This window comes from Lampetra planeri, chromosome 41 (genome assembly GCF_965212315.1).
Source record: "Lampetra planeri chromosome 41, kcLamPlan1.2.h2, whole genome shotgun sequence".
Classification (NCBI taxonomy): Eukaryota; Metazoa; Chordata; class Hyperoartia; order Petromyzontiformes; family Petromyzontidae; genus Lampetra; species Lampetra planeri.
Window position 1 is genome coordinate 9,113,005 of NC_136147.1, and position 15,951 is coordinate 9,128,955.

Here is a 15,951-nt window from a genome sequence, read left to right on the forward strand (position 1 = left end):
GGGCCAGGGCACTCAGCAGTGGAGCGAGGAGTTCGCGATAAAAGAGTTCAGATCACGTGAAGGGGCTGACTCAGCCCATCATACCTCTATGGTAGATACATTGAGTACCAGTTTCTGTGGAAGTTAAGAGTGCGTGTTCTATGGATAGACTCGCTCGCCCACCATGGCAATGTTTAATTTACACCACTGCCTCTGCAGGGCTGTAAACAGGAGATGAGCACCAATGCCTCAATGCTCATATCAGCAGGAACTAATTTTGACCTCTTTAACAGTACCAGAAATAATGAAGGCTTCACCACGACATATCAGTCATGGGGATTTTTTTTAACCATACTTCACCATGCTGGTCAATGCGTGTTGGTGAACGAGGGGGGCATGGACTCAAAACTCGGGTTGCCTGGCTGTTAGCACGGTGAAAATAACCAGTGTGTCTTTGCTGCTTGTGTATTCGTGTGCATTCCCTGGCACATTTGTGTTGCCAGTCCACGTGTAACGTCTGCCCCGGTGGGTGCACAAATATTCACCTTGTCAGAAGCTGTCAATTCGAAATTCGTAAACAAAAACCCGATGACGTTGTGTTCTTGCGTACAATGGCAGCAATGTGTTTCAGGAGCTAAATGCCAATGTCGAGGTCTGCTGGCGACGACGAGAGGGCTTCAGGGCAGAAAGTTCGTGCCATTTTGCGAATTCTCTGTTGAAGGAGCGCACACTACACAGTGGTTTACTATATGGTCGGCAGTCAACCACAACTGCGTTGTGCGAGCTGGAAGTCTCTAATCGTGGGGCGTAACGACTTAGCGTTTATCACTGATGCACAAAAGCGGACGCAAGCGGTGGTGATGTGTGATCGAAGGCTTGGTGTTCACTTTGTTTAAACACTGCATTTAAAACATTTCTGATGGAGGGGGAAAGCTGAGACAGGAATGAAAATGTACTCTGTGTATTCTGTTTAAATAGTTTCTAACATCGTATCCGATCTCTTAAGGAAGCTGCCCAAAGTCAGGGTGGAGATTAAGCGAGACCTGGTCGTGCGTGTGTAAATGTCTTTGTGTGTCTGTCTGTCTGTCTACGTACACAGTGGGGACTGCACTACGAACCCTGGCGACCCCAGTTTGATTCGGGGACGATTATCTGAACAGGTCCTGGGTATCCCCTAGGTCGATTCAGCCCCAAATAAGAACCTGGTGCAGTGTGTAAACATCACTGCGAGGGAGACAAAGACGGCCAGGCATGGTGCCGGCCACCCACCCGCTGGTGTGACGTGTCGGCCTTAATAGGTGTTCGCTAACAGCAATTGCCCCAACAGCCTATTAGAGGATGTACGGGGGATCATTGTATGCGCGTGTACGTACGTATGCGTGCGTATGTGCTTGTGTGTGCACGTACGCAATGTGTGTGAACGTATGTGCTGGTGTGCGTAAGTGTGTGTGTGGCAGCGCGAGTTCACTGTTGGGGGTGGGGGGGATGACAGAGGAGAGCAGGGGTGGAAGCTGCCCATGTGACCACTGTTTGTTCCCAACCGCCCCCCTCCGGCAATAAACCACCTCCACCAAACACATCGCTGGCAACTGGTTGTCGTGCGGGCAGGCGAGCGGGCGTGGACGAGCAGGGCAGACGGGGGTGGGCGATAAAGGTGGGACACATCGACGGCGCATCGAGGCCAGAACCGTGCGCCGCCAGCCTTGTGAGTGACATTGGAGGAGCGCTCGCGAAGACTCAAACCAGCATAGGCGCGGGACACGCAGCCCGGTGAGTGGCATTCCCTCGCACGGTCACGCACGCACGCTCACTCGCTACAACGATCCATCGCGTCGCACAATCTGAGCAACGTCGCAAACATTATTCGCGTGTCGTTACAAATGAGACTAAAGCGAGACAGGAGTTTGCCGATGTCAATTGGCAAACTCTCAAATTGGCACCGGCTGACGCTGGCTAAAGAAGTCAGCCAAAGGTGTAGCGATGCGATTGTGTCGAGTCACAGCTGTGAGTAATGCTTAAAATTACTTGGCGGGATTCTGTGCGGTTGAGTTCTTCCGAGCTTCTCATCAGTGTCTGGTCTTGCCCTGACACTGAACAACGGTAGAGAAAGATCCCCCTGTGGAGCCTTTCAGACTGTCGGGGCAACTGCTGTTAGCAAGCGCCTATTAAGGCTGGCAGAGTACACAAGGAGGTGGGCGCTGTGGCCAGCACCGTGCCTGACCACCTCTGTATGCTCAGTGCTAATGTTTACATACCACGCCAGGTACTCGTTTAAGACTGCGGTGACCTAGGGAGGGCCAGGACCGGTTCAGATAACCGCAACTCATGTTGGTCCTGGCCGAGTCCGTATTGCAGTGAGCTGAGCACAATGTCAGTATGTGTGTGGATACCGATATACGCATATTTACACACATAATCACAGGAAATATATAAAACATCCTGACGTGTACATAAAATACATATGAACCAACTACAAACTACACGTCATCAGTAACACATAATCGTACGTGATATGCACACTTCCATGTGCGTCACGTAAACACAAACTTTATGTACCGGGTACACGAGTGTAAGGAGATCCCACGTTTATAAACAAAACCGTGGTTTTGCTTGGCTTTAGCTGCATGGGTCCACAGTGCAAACAGCTTAGCCGGACATTTTTCAGCAGCTTTCCCATAAGAAAAACACCCCCCGCCCTGTCCCCCCCCCGCGACCAACGCAACAAAGAAAATCCGTCCCCTTTTATTGGCCCTTTCTTGCGCTGTCAACCAGCAGTGAATGCCCAACGCAGTCTCTATAGCTACAGGGCCCACCGCCCGTGCCACGGCCACGCACAGAGGGCTCGCTGTGCGGCAGATCCGTTCCAGCGTCGAGTGCGGCCCCTGAAGGAGTGTGGTGACTCTGGGTGGTTGCACGGCCAAGCGGTAGCACGGCAGGGGGGGGGGGGTCGCTCCCTCTCCTTGGGAAACAGAAAATTGGTGCCTTATTGACGTCAAGCAGAGAAGACACGTTGAATGTTTTCTTTGGTAAACTAGGGCACCTATTTAAAATGCATTGAAATTACGCGACCGCCTCCACCCCCACCCCCCCCAGTTCGGGGAAGTGTTAGGATCCTTCTCTAGGAAGCAGGTTTTGTTATTTGTTGCAGAGGATTTCAGTTCAGGCCCTGGAGCCGTCTGCTTCACAGTAGACATTACAGTTCCGGTGATATCATTCAAAAGCGAGTAGGCCGAGGGGAGGCACCTTGCTCCACAATTGAAAAAATAAAAACTCCTTAACTCTGAAAACCACGTGCTAACATTCTCCCTGAGCATCCACAAAAATACGATCACAAAGCTGTTCAGCTTTTACTCACGCAAGTTACATTTTCACATTGTGGGCATAACTCAAGCGGTGATGGCAAAGCAGCCCTGCAGCAGCTGTAGTGCGGGTCCTTTCTTAGAGGGATACGGGAGGCACGCTAATGTTGAACGAACCGCATCCTCGACTTGACAACCCCGGAGCGGCTTTAACGACCCCCCTCCCCCCACTGCACAGTGAGCGCGTGGTCCCAGGGGGGCCGCCATGCCGAAGAAAAAGGGCCCCAAGAAGCCCAAGGGCACCAAAGTGACGCTGGCGATGGCGCAGAACCGCATGCGCACCACGCTCGACGGCAAGCGCCGGCTGGACCTCAGCAACATGGGCATCGCCTCCTTCCCCAAGAGCATCCTCAAGCTGAGCGACGTGGAGGAGCTGGACCTGAGCCGCAACGCGCTGCGCTCGCTGCCCGACACCGTGGGCCGCTTCCAAAACCTGCGCTGGCTCGACCTGCACAGCAACCGCCTGGAGAGCGTGCCGCCGGCCGTGGGCTCGCTGCTCAAGCTGGTGCACCTCAACCTGTGCAACAACCGCCTCACGGCCGACGGGCTGCCCCGCGAGCTGGCGCAGCTGCGCATCCTCCGCAACCTCAACCTGGGCCTCAATGCGCTGGAGCGGCTGCCCGGCTGGCTCGCGGCGCTCAAGGAGCTCACCGAAATCGGTCTCTTCGACAACCGGCTCAAGGGCCTGCCGGACGCCGTCATCAAGCTGCCCAAGATCCAGCGCCTCAACGTCAAGCGCAACCCGTTCCCCGAGCCGACGGACAAGGCCGCCGGTGGCCGCGAGGTGGAGCGCGAGCGAGGCTTGCTGCTGGTGCCGCGCCAGGTCATGTGCGCGCCGTGCCGGGAGCACTGCGAGCACGAGCGGGAGAGGATCCGCCAGCTGAGGGAGGCGGCGCTGGCCGCCGCGTTGGCTGCGGCGGTGCGGAGACCGCGTGTCGGCGCCGTGAGGTCGCAGCAAACCGCGTCCACCGACACGCAGGCCGACACACCGTGGAAGTGAACGGTGGTGGTGCCGGCGCGCCTCTAATCCAGCACGTTGGAGTGCGTACTACCCCTTCACCCCGCTTGGATCCCGCTCGGATGAAGGGGTAGCACGGGAGATTGCAGCACAAGCAAGGTGGTTCGTGAGCCTGTCTGTACGACACACAATTGAGTGCTACCTCCTCATTGTGTGGTGGGTTTTCCCCGGGTGCTATGGTTTCCTGGCATTGCAAATCACTCCTGAGTGGAATTGGCCAAACATTCCAATGCAGGCCTCTCAATATAAAGGGCCTCTCTCTCGAGACCCCCTGAATACGTCCTTGTTATTCATTGCAAAAATTACCCCAATATATTCCGACCGTGCAATCGGCATTACACAGCGAGCCGTGGCGGTGAGAGACCGCGAGAGAACGGCGTAGACCTCGTAGCACTGTGTTGTTGGAAATGACCTCGGCTAATTCTGGAGTCCCCAAGGCAGACCCCTCCACCCTGGTGACACAGTGGGCAGGTGGAGCGATATGAGCACCAACACACAGCGAGCTGATCCCTGCATACGTCGCCCCCTTCTCAGAGAGAGACCCCGACACCTGGCTTTGGGCGCGTCCGGCGTGTGCGTTTCCAGGATATAATTATTCTAAACTTTCATCTTCTAAACGTATTTTCTTCATGTTGTAAACAAATATTCACAAACAATGTGTGCATGGCACGTGTTTGTGTCCCCCCCCCCACCTATATAATTATTTCTCAAGTGATTTCCTGTTCACTTGAGCATCTCCTATCTACATCCCTGAGCCAGTGATTGAAGTTTCACATTGCTATGGCAGAGGTGAGGATATTCGTTGGGCAACCACTGTTGACTTCCCCACAAGGCGGTACTCATTTTATTGGGCCCGGAGACAGGGATGATGGGCGGCTCAGTCAACCCACAACCAGGATTTGAACTCACGACCTTCTGCTTGCGAGCCGCTTCGTTGTACCGCTGAGCCGGATATAAAATTTTACGCGGAGAAACTAACCACAGGTGCTTGAGCGTACCGCCACCCATAATGAGTGACACACTGCTATAATTACACTCATAAACCTGGGTGAATAACGATGTCTAATTTAGCACAATGACGAATAATGAATAAAAAAACTACTTCCCATCAATCTGTGTGTTGAGACTTTGCTTCACACAGACGTGATTTTAATTGGACCCGCGTGTGTGCGTGTGTTTGTTTTTAGATCACAGATGCACAGGCTCCAAGCTTTTTAACGCAGAGAACCTGGCACCAATGATAGTCTAACAGATACGAGCCAAGGAGATAGGGTGAACACGGTTCTTGAGCCGAACGAGGCCTTAATAACTCAGGGAAAAGAGGCGATGGGAGGGAATTCTGAGCAGTGTGAAAAATAAGGCAGAAAGAGAAGGTTTGTGACGTGCAGTGTGGTGCTTGAGTGAGTGGGTGGGTGAGTGGGTGGGTGAATGTATTGTTACGACCTGCAGTGTGGAAGTTGAACGCAGTGAGGATGAGTGGAAACGGCCCATTTGGTAGTGCGATGGCGTGAAGACGACTGCTGGAACAATGCCCATGTGTAATGGATGTTGGAGCTGTTGGCAAAGCCATTTTTACGTAGCCTATGAATGCACCTGGTCTCGTGAGATCATGGAAGCTAAGCAAGTTTCACCCTGGACAGGGCTTGGATGGGCAACCACCGTGCATTAAATATTTGTCTGGGGCTGTTGTCGGGCTACGCTGTCAGCATAGGGCAGTGCGGCAAAAACTAGCCATGTACTGTACTATGCCTCAACATCTATGGTCCCACCTTTCATCAGCCGCACTGAGCAGTGCGGTGAAGTATGGTCACACAAGCTCCATGACCCGCACAGCGTGGGGAGGCCCTCATCCAGCAGTGGACTGACAAAAGGGCTGCACGTGTACACATACGAGCAGAATAAATTACGTTTGAAGCTGTCACAAATCAGATCTCTAAAGTAAAACAGCCGGTGCGGTTGAGGCCACCACCTCACCTCACACACCTCACCGTCGCTTCCTTCTTCTTTGCAAATCACGTAACTGTGGCTCAGATCCAACGCACGACCTCCACAGTGTGTTCTTGTGACCAGATGCACGTCCGTGTGAGACTCACCCCTCCACGCTGGTGTTGGGCCTTTGGCCAGAGACGGACTCGCTGCTGTCGGCCAGAGACGGCACCACCGACAGGAACCTCCACGCACGCACAGCGCAACAACAAGTGTAACACTTTATGAAAACGATTATCACACGTGTTTACCCAGGAGAGGATCACCGAGGAGTCTCAAGCCCTCCCTGATCACAGTGGGGATGTGCAGGATAAACCAGAATGGCGGGATTGGTCAAATGTGTCAGTGAGATGGGCCAGATGGATAAGGCGTGAGCCGCATGGGCCGGGTAGGCCGGGTGGGCCGCGTGGGACAGATGGGCCGGGTCGGCCGGGTGGGCGTACCTCTGGTGCACCTTGTTGCGGATGCCCCTTGGGAAGGCGAGTAGGTAGTTCCGTCCGTCGCTGGAGAAAACCTCGATTGCGATTGGCTGAATTGGAGACACCGCGTCCAAACAAAGAGGCAAGGGCAGAGGCTGCGAGTCAGCAATCAGGGTCACACGTTAGACTATCTTGCTCTCGTTTATTTCTTTTGTATTCGTAAAAGGGTGTTGTTTGTACTGTCTGGTTTGAAGCGCCTGGCTCGTTTGTCAATTCTCATTTGTTAATCAATCCAAAAGCAAAATTTTTATGGAACAGAAAATGAAGAGTGCAAAAAGAAGCATGGGATGATGCAAAATGGGAATTACATGTACAGCAAGAAACATAAACAAGTGGATTAGAGAACATACGCATGGGTGGATAGTTGGTTGGGATTAGGTTCAGTGGGAGGGTAAGCACTCATGCATGGCTGGCAGGTTAGGATTAAGAGGTTAGAGTTAGGAGGGCTAGTACTGGTCACCGGTTTATTCATAGGTTAGGGGTGGGGCTCTCATTCCCTCGCTCAATGTGTTCCACCCACAACGCAGCTCACCGCTCCTCCTCTCCCCGTCGCGCCGCGCGTCACGATCAGTTCACGACGGCGCTCGGCGTGCGGCACCACGCACTCTCACCTGCAGGAGGTAGCGCCGCTTGTGCACCTCGCGCTCTCACCTGCAGGAGGTAGCACCGCTTGTGCACCACGCGCTCTCACCTGCAGGAGGTAGCGCCGCTTGTGCACCTCGCGCTCTCACCTGCAGGAGGTAGCGCCGCTTGTGCACCTCGCGCTCTCACCTGCAGGAGGTAGCGCCGCTTGTGCGCCACGCGCTCTCACCTGCAGGAGGTAGCGCCGCTTGTGCACCTCGCGCTCTCACCTGCAGGAGGTAGCGCCGCTTGTGCACCTCGCGCTCTCACCTGCAGGAGGTAGCGCCGCTTGTGCGCCACGCGCTCTCACCTGCAGGAGGTAGCGCCGCTTGTGCACCTCGCGCTCTCACCTGCAGGAGGTAGCGCCGCTTGTGCACCTCGCACTCTCACCTGCAGGAGGTAGCGCCGCTTGTGCACCTCGCACTCTCACCTGCAGGAGGTAGCGCCGCTTGTGCACCTGGCACTCTCACCTGCAGGAGGTAGCGCCGCTTGTGCACCTTGCGCTCTCACCTGCAGGAGGTAGCGCCGCTTGTGCACCTCGCGCTCTCACCTGCAGGAGGTAGCGCCGCTTGTGCACCTCGCGCTCTCACCTGCAGGAGGTAGCGCCGCTTGTGCACCTCGCGCACGTCCTCGTAGGCGAACTTGCTGCACGTCCTCTTGAGCTGGCATGGGCCCTGGCGCGAGCCCTTGGGGATGATGGCATCTTGTTCACTGGCGGAAACAAAAACATCGGGGAAAGCTAAATTAGCACCGTCGAGTGGCAGCAGCAGCAGCAGCAGTCGGGGAGGTGCTGTGCTCAGGGTGGGCGAGCACCATGGTAGCCGTGACAAAAACATTTCACTTCGAAATTTCCCTGGGGGGGAGGGAGGGGGGGTCCACACATGTCAAGCCTTTTAAAGAGGGCCTGCCGTTAATATAAGTAAAAAATGCCAAAGCATTTTCTCCGGCATATATAAGAATAAAATACACATTTTTAAGGTCTTACAGGGAAGGTGGCGATTCCCCCCCTTTTGGATCAACGACTCTTTGTCAGGAAGGTCTTGAGATGTTTGGCAAACACCATGGGGAGGGGAGGAGAAGACGACGGGGGGGGGGGGGTATGAAGTGGGGGGAACAAGAGGAGGAAGGAGCAGAAGGACGTAGAGACAGGAGGAGAAAGAGGACAGGGTGCACAGGGAGGGGGTGGCCGGTACCTGGCGGGCAGGTGGTCGATGTCGCAGATCTCTCGCGTGGCCGTCACCGTGAAGCCGTCGATGACGTAGAAGTGCTCCTTGCCGAAGAGGAGCAGCCCCTCGCTCGTGTCCAGACCTTGTACCCGTGCGCAGCGGTACAGGTGGCAGATCTACAGAGGAGCGAGCGAATGAGAGAGGGGGGACGGTTACATTTAAAATATAATGAAGCCAACGGGCTTGGGCAGATGGGGCAAATAATTTCAGGAATATTATTCATAATAAAGGTTTTTGGGTTAGATTGCGTTACTATGTGTCGTAACCCTCCACCACCCGACACAGCCAATTAGTAAGGGATTTTTCATGTAAAAAAAAGGCCAATTAGTTACTACTTTAGCCCACCAGTGTGTTGGAGCGTAAATACACAACATTTACAATTTGAGTTGTACGACGTTTCGCTGGTAATACCATCCAGCATCATCGGGCGATTTGCCAGAATAGTGCAGCAATCCACCTGGTTCCTGTCTTAAATAGAACAGGACGACGTCATCACTGAACCCAATCATATTATTATTGATTTCATATTAATTAAATGTTCATTATAAAATGTGAATTACATTTCTCTTGCATAATATTACATGTATCTCATATGAGAGACATCAAGAATTACTATTAAAGATTGAATTACAATTTTATAATTATTGAAAGATATTAAAAATAGCCTGTGACAGTGGTTCTCAACCGTATGGGTCCCGCGGACCTCCTTGCATGAAAACAAATACATCTCGTTAGACGTCAGTCGCTAATGTCAGTCACCGACATCATCAGCGATCAGCAGATTCAGTCAACAGCCCGCCAAATACAAACTAGAGTTTAACGGGCCGTAAACATTCGAGTTTTTTTGTGAAAAAATTATTCTAAATATTTGCAACCTCTTATCCAACGGCCGTGTAAGGAGTATCATGGGACCTTTTTGCCAGGCTCAAAGTATAAAAATAACAAGAATAGGTTTTACCCTTTCTGTTAAGATATTCAAACACCAAATAGAAACCTTCTGCAAGGAATCAAGTCTGCGTTAACCACAGGTACTTGTGGAGAACATGCAAACAAACATGCTCTGATAATATACGTGTAAAGAGCGTTTCAAATTCTATCACACTATACTATGAAGCGTTTTGGGAAAGGGCCAAAGCTGCCACCCCCCCTCCACCCCCCCCCCGTGTCAAGTTTCTCGCTGCCCGCTGTGGCGGCGGTGGCACCTTCTCTCCCTCCTCCAGGAGCCGCAGCACCGTCTGATTGTCGGTCTTCTCCTCGCTCTCTCCTCCGACCGCGTCGCCCTGCATCTCGGCGCCGCCCTCGGAGCCCTCCTCCTCGCTGGGGTCCGGAACGGAGCGCGAGCGCCGCAGGGGCGCCTTCACGATGCCTGCGCAGGCAGCACAGCCGTCGAGTTACGTTAGGGACTTCTGCGACAAGACACCGGGCCAGATCTATCCGAGCTCCATACCTTCCCCCCCGCTCCATCAGTCACAATAGCTCAGTCAGGAAGTGAAAAAAAAAGTCTTCGGCACAAAATAAACAACCAAGATTCTTCTTCGCCAGGCCAGTAACGCAGCCATTCCACAACAGCTCTGATAGGATTGCAGTGTTGATGAGTTTACTACGGGGTTGACCGTTGAATCAAACCGGCCGTGTTAGCGGTGACGGCAGTGATTATAATCACCGATTATAATCATTATAATCACCGATGATAATCAGTGTCGTCACCACTTACACGCGCTGGGGCGTTTTCGCCCGTGCCATCGCGTACATGCATGCGTGCGCGGGCTCGTGGTCATGCAGTGCGTGCATGCGCACCCCTGACGCGTGCGATGGTGTCGTCGCCGCCGCTGCCGCCGTGCTGTTCGCTGTCGGGCGGCGCGCCGTCCACCTCGGCCGCCTCCTCCGGCGCGACGGACTCGAGCGCGCCGCACGCCGAGCGCCGCTTGTAGAACTCCTTGCTGTCGTGGCTCACGGCGCGCCGGTACTTCCCCGGCCGCTGCGGCAGTCGCGGCAATGGCACGCAAGCGGCACGGCAGACGAAGCGCGCGTCAGTCATCGTGGCCATCGCCGCATTTTGCGTTTGCGCCGTTCCCGTAGCACACGGCGGTCACGAAGCGAGGCGCTGCGATGTTTCACAGACACCGTTTCGCAGCAGGGGTCGATGTTGCTCTCTGTAATCCCAACTGTGCCGGTGCACAATGGCCTACTCTTATCAAAGGACGTTACAGGTTCTTTAACGTCCACTGTTAAGCAGACGGTGCATAGTGTTTTACGGTCAACGCACCAGCAGTACCGATCACGATTCGAAGCGTGAACCTCCACAACAAGCGGCGGATTACTCAATTGGAAAACATGCAACAATCATCGCTCCCCTACGGGCAGGCTCGTGCCCACTTGCAGGCCTGTGCCGAGCCACCTTGCACCATACAGGGGCCACAGGTGCCGCTGGATGCGCCACTTCAAACGTTTGAGATGAGGCGCGATGTAAGGCACTCTGTGTTGAAGATGCATTTAAACTGGCGCAATATGAATGCAACGTATACTTTAACGGTGACATCACGATGGTCACGATGATGATGGTCATGATGATTAGCGCGAGCCTCACGTGCTGACTTGCGGCGGCCGGGGACGACGGCTCCCCGTCGGGCGCGTACGGGTAGTGCACGTAGAACATGTCGTTGCGCAGCATCTTCTTACGCGTCCGGCACGGCCCCTCCGTCATGTCCAGCATCCACTTGTCGAGGTGCGAGCCCACGGGGGGCCCCCAGAGCCCCCGCTCGCGTGTCAGCTCCCCCTCCAGCTGGCTGAACTCCTCCGACACGTAGCGCTGCGCATTCTGCTGGCGCTGAACGTGTGCACGGGCGGACACGCGGGGGTTAAATCCAGAAAGGGCATCAGTTCCGACAATGACGGTGATGATGACAATAAAATTGACAGAGTGATGTGTTTATTGGATCAGCGGGTGCGGGTGGCATTGCTGCACTTGGCCTTCAACTCAGCTCTATGCAGGCCACGTGGGTTTGTGGATCGCACGCACAAGTCCGTGAAACTCCCTCCCTACCCATGGGCATCGGGGTCACCATCTCCTGGTTTGTCAAGATGTGATGGCAGTCCGGAAAGTGGATTCATATCTCCTTTGCACGTGCGGATTTTCTCTGTGTACTCCACTCATTAAACATCCCAATATAAGGCCACAGAACTTGAGCAACACTTTGCCCCGTCTCTGGCTGCCTTCTCGCTTGTCTGTGGTTTTTCCCGCAAATGTGCGCGTTACAAATTAGCCTAATTATTATATTTATCTGAATAATAACAACGCTGTTGTCTAGAACAACACAAAGGCTCTGCCCCCGTCTTCCCCTCCCACCCAACCTCCGGCAACAGCGGCGCTCACCTCCACGTGCTGCCGGTGCTGGAAGCTGACGAGGTCACGCACGACCGCCACGTGGGTGAACATCCAGCCCGTGGCGTCCTGCAGAGAGGGCGCCGCGGCCCGGCCGGCGCCGGCCTCCTTGCGGTACTTGCGGCCCCCGGTGAGCACCGAGAGTGCGAAGCCGCTGCTCACGCGGTACAGCTTCGATTGCACGGCCGAGCCCACGGCCGCCTCGCCCCGGCCAATCAGCTTCTTCTCATGGGCTGCAACATTATCATCATTGTTGTCGTCAGTGTCGTGGGGTGGGTGGATGGGTGAGTGGGTGTGTGCTTGGGTGGTTAATTGGATTGGTGGTTGGTTGGGTGGAAGGTTTTTTGGGTGGGTGGGTGGGTGGAGTAACTGAGTGGATGACAGAGTAGTTGCTTCAGTAGCAATATTATCATGATCATTATCGACACCAATATCACCACCATCATCCATCAACACCACCACTACCACCATCACCAACACCATCATCATAACGATTATCACCACATCACCATCACCATCATCACCACGACCACAATGACCACCACCACTGATGAGTGAGGCGGGTGCCTGTGCATGTCTGTGTCCGTGGGCCGCACCAAGGTGTGTCTGCCAGCACTTGGAGGCCGGCTCCTCCAGAATGCTGCGTGCGGCGGTGATGTCAACGCCGCTAGTCTCGCTGTTCGGCAGCGACACGCGAAACCAGTCTTCCACGGCATGGCGCCGGTTCACCATCAGCTCGGCCCACACGCGCCGCACGGCCTTCAGCAACAGCTGCCGCCCTGCCGCACAAGAGCGCAGGACGACAAAGAACCCCCGTAAAGCTCCAGGCTGTTGGGGCAAGTGCCGCGAGAGAGGCGCCCGTTGAGGCCGACACGGCGCATGACGGGGTGGGGTGGCAACCGCCACAACTGGCTGCCAACTCCCCAGTGCTGTTTTGACACTGCCCCAGGTGCTCATTTAAGGCTAAGTCGATCTAGGGCAGTCCCAGGATCGGTGCAAATTATCGTCATCGGTGTTTTGGTGGTCATGAGAAGGAATCGAACTCAGGTCGCTGGGTTCATAGAGCAGCACGCTAACCACGACGCTACTGCTCCCCGCACACCCACCCACACGCACGCAACTGGATAGTTTTCAGAGGGCTCAAGCGCTGGTGCCATACCTTCACTGGTGTCTGGGCCGTGACATCGGTCTGACTCGAGCTCAGGAGCCAGGGTCACGTGCCACGTGGTCATGCGACCCTCCGCCTCCAGGCCAAACCCGTCCGGGTGGCTGCAACACAACAGCACAACAACTCAATAACTCGCCCGCAAGTGACCGTCTCTCATTGTCCCAGAAAACACTGCCATCCGTAGAGCTCTCTCATCATCCTCATCACTGGCCATGTGGCCTCTGAGTTGTTGTTGGGAGGCAACTGCTTTCCAACAACAATAATGTTAGACTTGTAACGTTATTCGTTCGCTCTCTTTGACAACGAATGACTCAAGAGGCACGAGAAACCACGGACATGCAGGAATAAGGCAGCCAGGCTTTTAGCCGGTGCAAACAATTGATAAAGCTCTGTTGTCCTCTATATATTAAGATGTTTCGTGCTTACTTGTGGGAGGAAACCGGAGTACCAAATAAAACGCCTGCTGGGGGTGAGATTCACCCACTTTGTTGTACTGCCACCACCTGGCCAGTGAGGGTAGGCATCCCGACACTCATGGGTAAGGGAGTTTTAAAAATGTGTGTGACCCATCAACCCCTGCTGCCTCCATAGTGCTGGGGCAGGTGTGCACCACCACCGCCCAGTGGCATCTTTTACAAGCCTCCTCCACACAACAACAAAGGCAAAGATCACCTATAGAGCATTTTAACAGATGACCACCTAATGAAGCAGAACACCTATTGAGGTCGGAATAGCACACGAAGGGGTAGGTGGCCAGTACCATGCCCAGCCGCCTTTGTCTCTACAATGCTGATATATATCACATTGCAACAGGTACTGATTCAAGACTACGTTTGACCTAGGTTAGGCTCAGGAACCTGTTCAGATATTCATCACTGATGTTGGCTTTAAGCAGGAGTCAACCTCGGGTCGCAGTGTTTATAGCACTTTGCGGTAACTACTATATGACCGCTCTCCACAAGCACCCACATATACTTACACATGTACACACACCAAGAACAACATGACCCAGCCAACAGCCCTGCCTGCCGGAGGAGCTCACTGCTGGGACTGTGTCCAGATCTTTCAAGGATTTGCGTGCTCCGCACGCGCGCACACACGCACACGCACGCAGAGCTCACCTGCCCGCGTAGAGCTGCATGAGGCAGTAGACAAGGCAGCCCAGGAACTCTGGGTCGGGGTTGTGTGCGCCAAAGATAAGCGCGCGCTGCGTGGTGAGCGTGCGCAGTGCGTCCAGCAGGGAGATCTGCTGCGAGACGGTGCGGTGGGGCCGCGACAGCTGGTAGAGCACGCTGCGGTTCAGGCACTGGTAGAGGATGTCCGCCGACAGGCCCGGGGCCTTGCGCTTGGACTGCGCGAGGGGGGAGCAGCCGATTCGGCAGGGAGGAGGAGACACGGTCCAGTTTGATTGGCTTGTTTTATCGCATAGAGATAATAATCTTTGAATGTACGGGTCGCTTAAATGCAACTCAAAGCGCCTTATCACATCACATCTCAAAATAAGGGAACCACCAGTGGCAGCTCTCCCTGTGTGGCACACATTTCTTCGGACTTCATCGCTGCCTGCCGGATTTTACCGACGGTCTCTCGCAACCCCTCGAGTCAAGAGCCCTCGGTGTAACACAGCCCAACGCGGTCCGCGTGCTCCAATCCCGACCCGTGGACCCGGGGCGGCCAGGACGCTCACCTGCGTGATGAGCTGCAGCAGGGAGTCGACCACCTGCTTGGAGTCACGGGCGTACATGCCCTGCCACAGCTTGTCCACCAGCCTCTGCGCCACGTACAGCATGTTGGCGACCAGCGTCGAGTAGCTCCCGCCGGCCGCCAGCGGGATGGATGCATCCTCGCCTGCGCGCGACCGCAACAGGTTAGGAAATGGCCAGTAATTTCTTGCTGAAATAATGATCGTGAGCTTGTTTTTGGTATGGCCGCCCTCCTTTCCGCCGGAGCACTTTACACGCGATAAACAAGTCACATCTCATCTCAAAACATGTTAAAAGGCACCCCTAGTGGCAGTGGTTCCTGCGTGATGCAAGCACTGGGGAGGTGCTCATCCCCTGTATATAAACCGGAGCCAGTGGGGGAAATTCCACATTCCTATGGTGAATCTACGGTGCATGCATGGCATACCTGTGATCCTGTGGTGAAACTGTCCGACAAAAACATGGCCCTTCTGTGAATCAATGCTGAACGCTGTGGTGAATGTACAAAGTGATGGTAAATTAATCAAATTGTTGGGTACCGATGATAAATCTACGGTGAACCCATGTGCCTGCAAACCACCATCCACCCAACACTAGCCAGAACCCTAACCATGCCCTAACCCTAACCGACATGGCCAACCAGACCCTAAGCCTGCTCTACCGCAAACCACACTGGTCAAACAATCTCTGCTGTGTGCGATTGTCTGTGTTTGGAGGTAGTGGCACCGCACCCAGCAGCACGTCAGCCGCCAGCAGATGCTCCATGACCCCAACAATGAGGTCAGTCTGGAACTCCTTCTGCTGCGCCTTGGTGGAGCGGTCAGGGGACGCCTGGGTCACGCACACACACACACACATTCATGCCGATGTTTACACATCACACCAGCTACTCATTCAAGGCCGAGTGATCTTGGAGGAGGCCCAGGATTGGTTCAGATAATCGTCAATGTTGTTGGCAATGAGCAGGAATCGAACTCCGGTCGCCAGGTTTGTTGCGCACCACGCTAACCGCTACCACTCACAATACGCA

At 54.5% G+C, this 15,951-nt stretch overlaps 1 protein-coding gene and 1 pseudogene across 3 annotated transcripts in view; one reads left to right on the forward strand and one right to left on the reverse strand.

Moving 5' to 3' along the window:
* The window catches only part of WDFY3 (WD repeat and FYVE domain containing 3), an 80,491-nt gene that overhangs the window by 18,650 nt on the left and 45,890 nt on the right, over positions 1–15,951 (reverse strand). For both annotated transcript variants that reach the window (XM_078613535.1, XM_078613534.1), the window contains 13 exons: positions 15,653–15,752; positions 14,906–15,066; positions 14,340–14,569; positions 13,210–13,319; positions 12,647–12,829; positions 12,042–12,283; positions 11,256–11,495; positions 10,466–10,646; positions 9,871–10,034; positions 8,636–8,784; positions 8,033–8,153; positions 6,786–6,871; positions 6,450–6,527 (listed from right to left, as the gene is read on the reverse strand). In XM_078613535.1, the coding sequence (XP_078469661.1) occupies positions 6,450–6,527; positions 6,786–6,871; positions 8,033–8,153; positions 8,636–8,784; positions 9,871–10,034; positions 10,466–10,646; positions 11,256–11,495; positions 12,042–12,283; positions 12,647–12,829; positions 13,210–13,319; positions 14,340–14,569; positions 14,906–15,066; positions 15,653–15,752 (2,045 nt within the window). The remainder of the gene's footprint in view (positions 1–6,449; positions 6,528–6,785; positions 6,872–8,032; positions 8,154–8,635; positions 8,785–9,870; positions 10,035–10,465; positions 10,647–11,255; positions 11,496–12,041; positions 12,284–12,646; positions 12,830–13,209; positions 13,320–14,339; positions 14,570–14,905; positions 15,067–15,652; positions 15,753–15,951) is intronic.
* LOC144732181 (leucine-rich repeat-containing protein 18 pseudogene) lies at positions 1,545–5,468 on the forward strand (annotated as a pseudogene). Its single transcript, XR_013588159.1, has 2 exons — positions 1,545–1,749; positions 3,517–5,468. The product of XR_013588159.1 is annotated as a leucine-rich repeat-containing protein 18 pseudogene (transcript).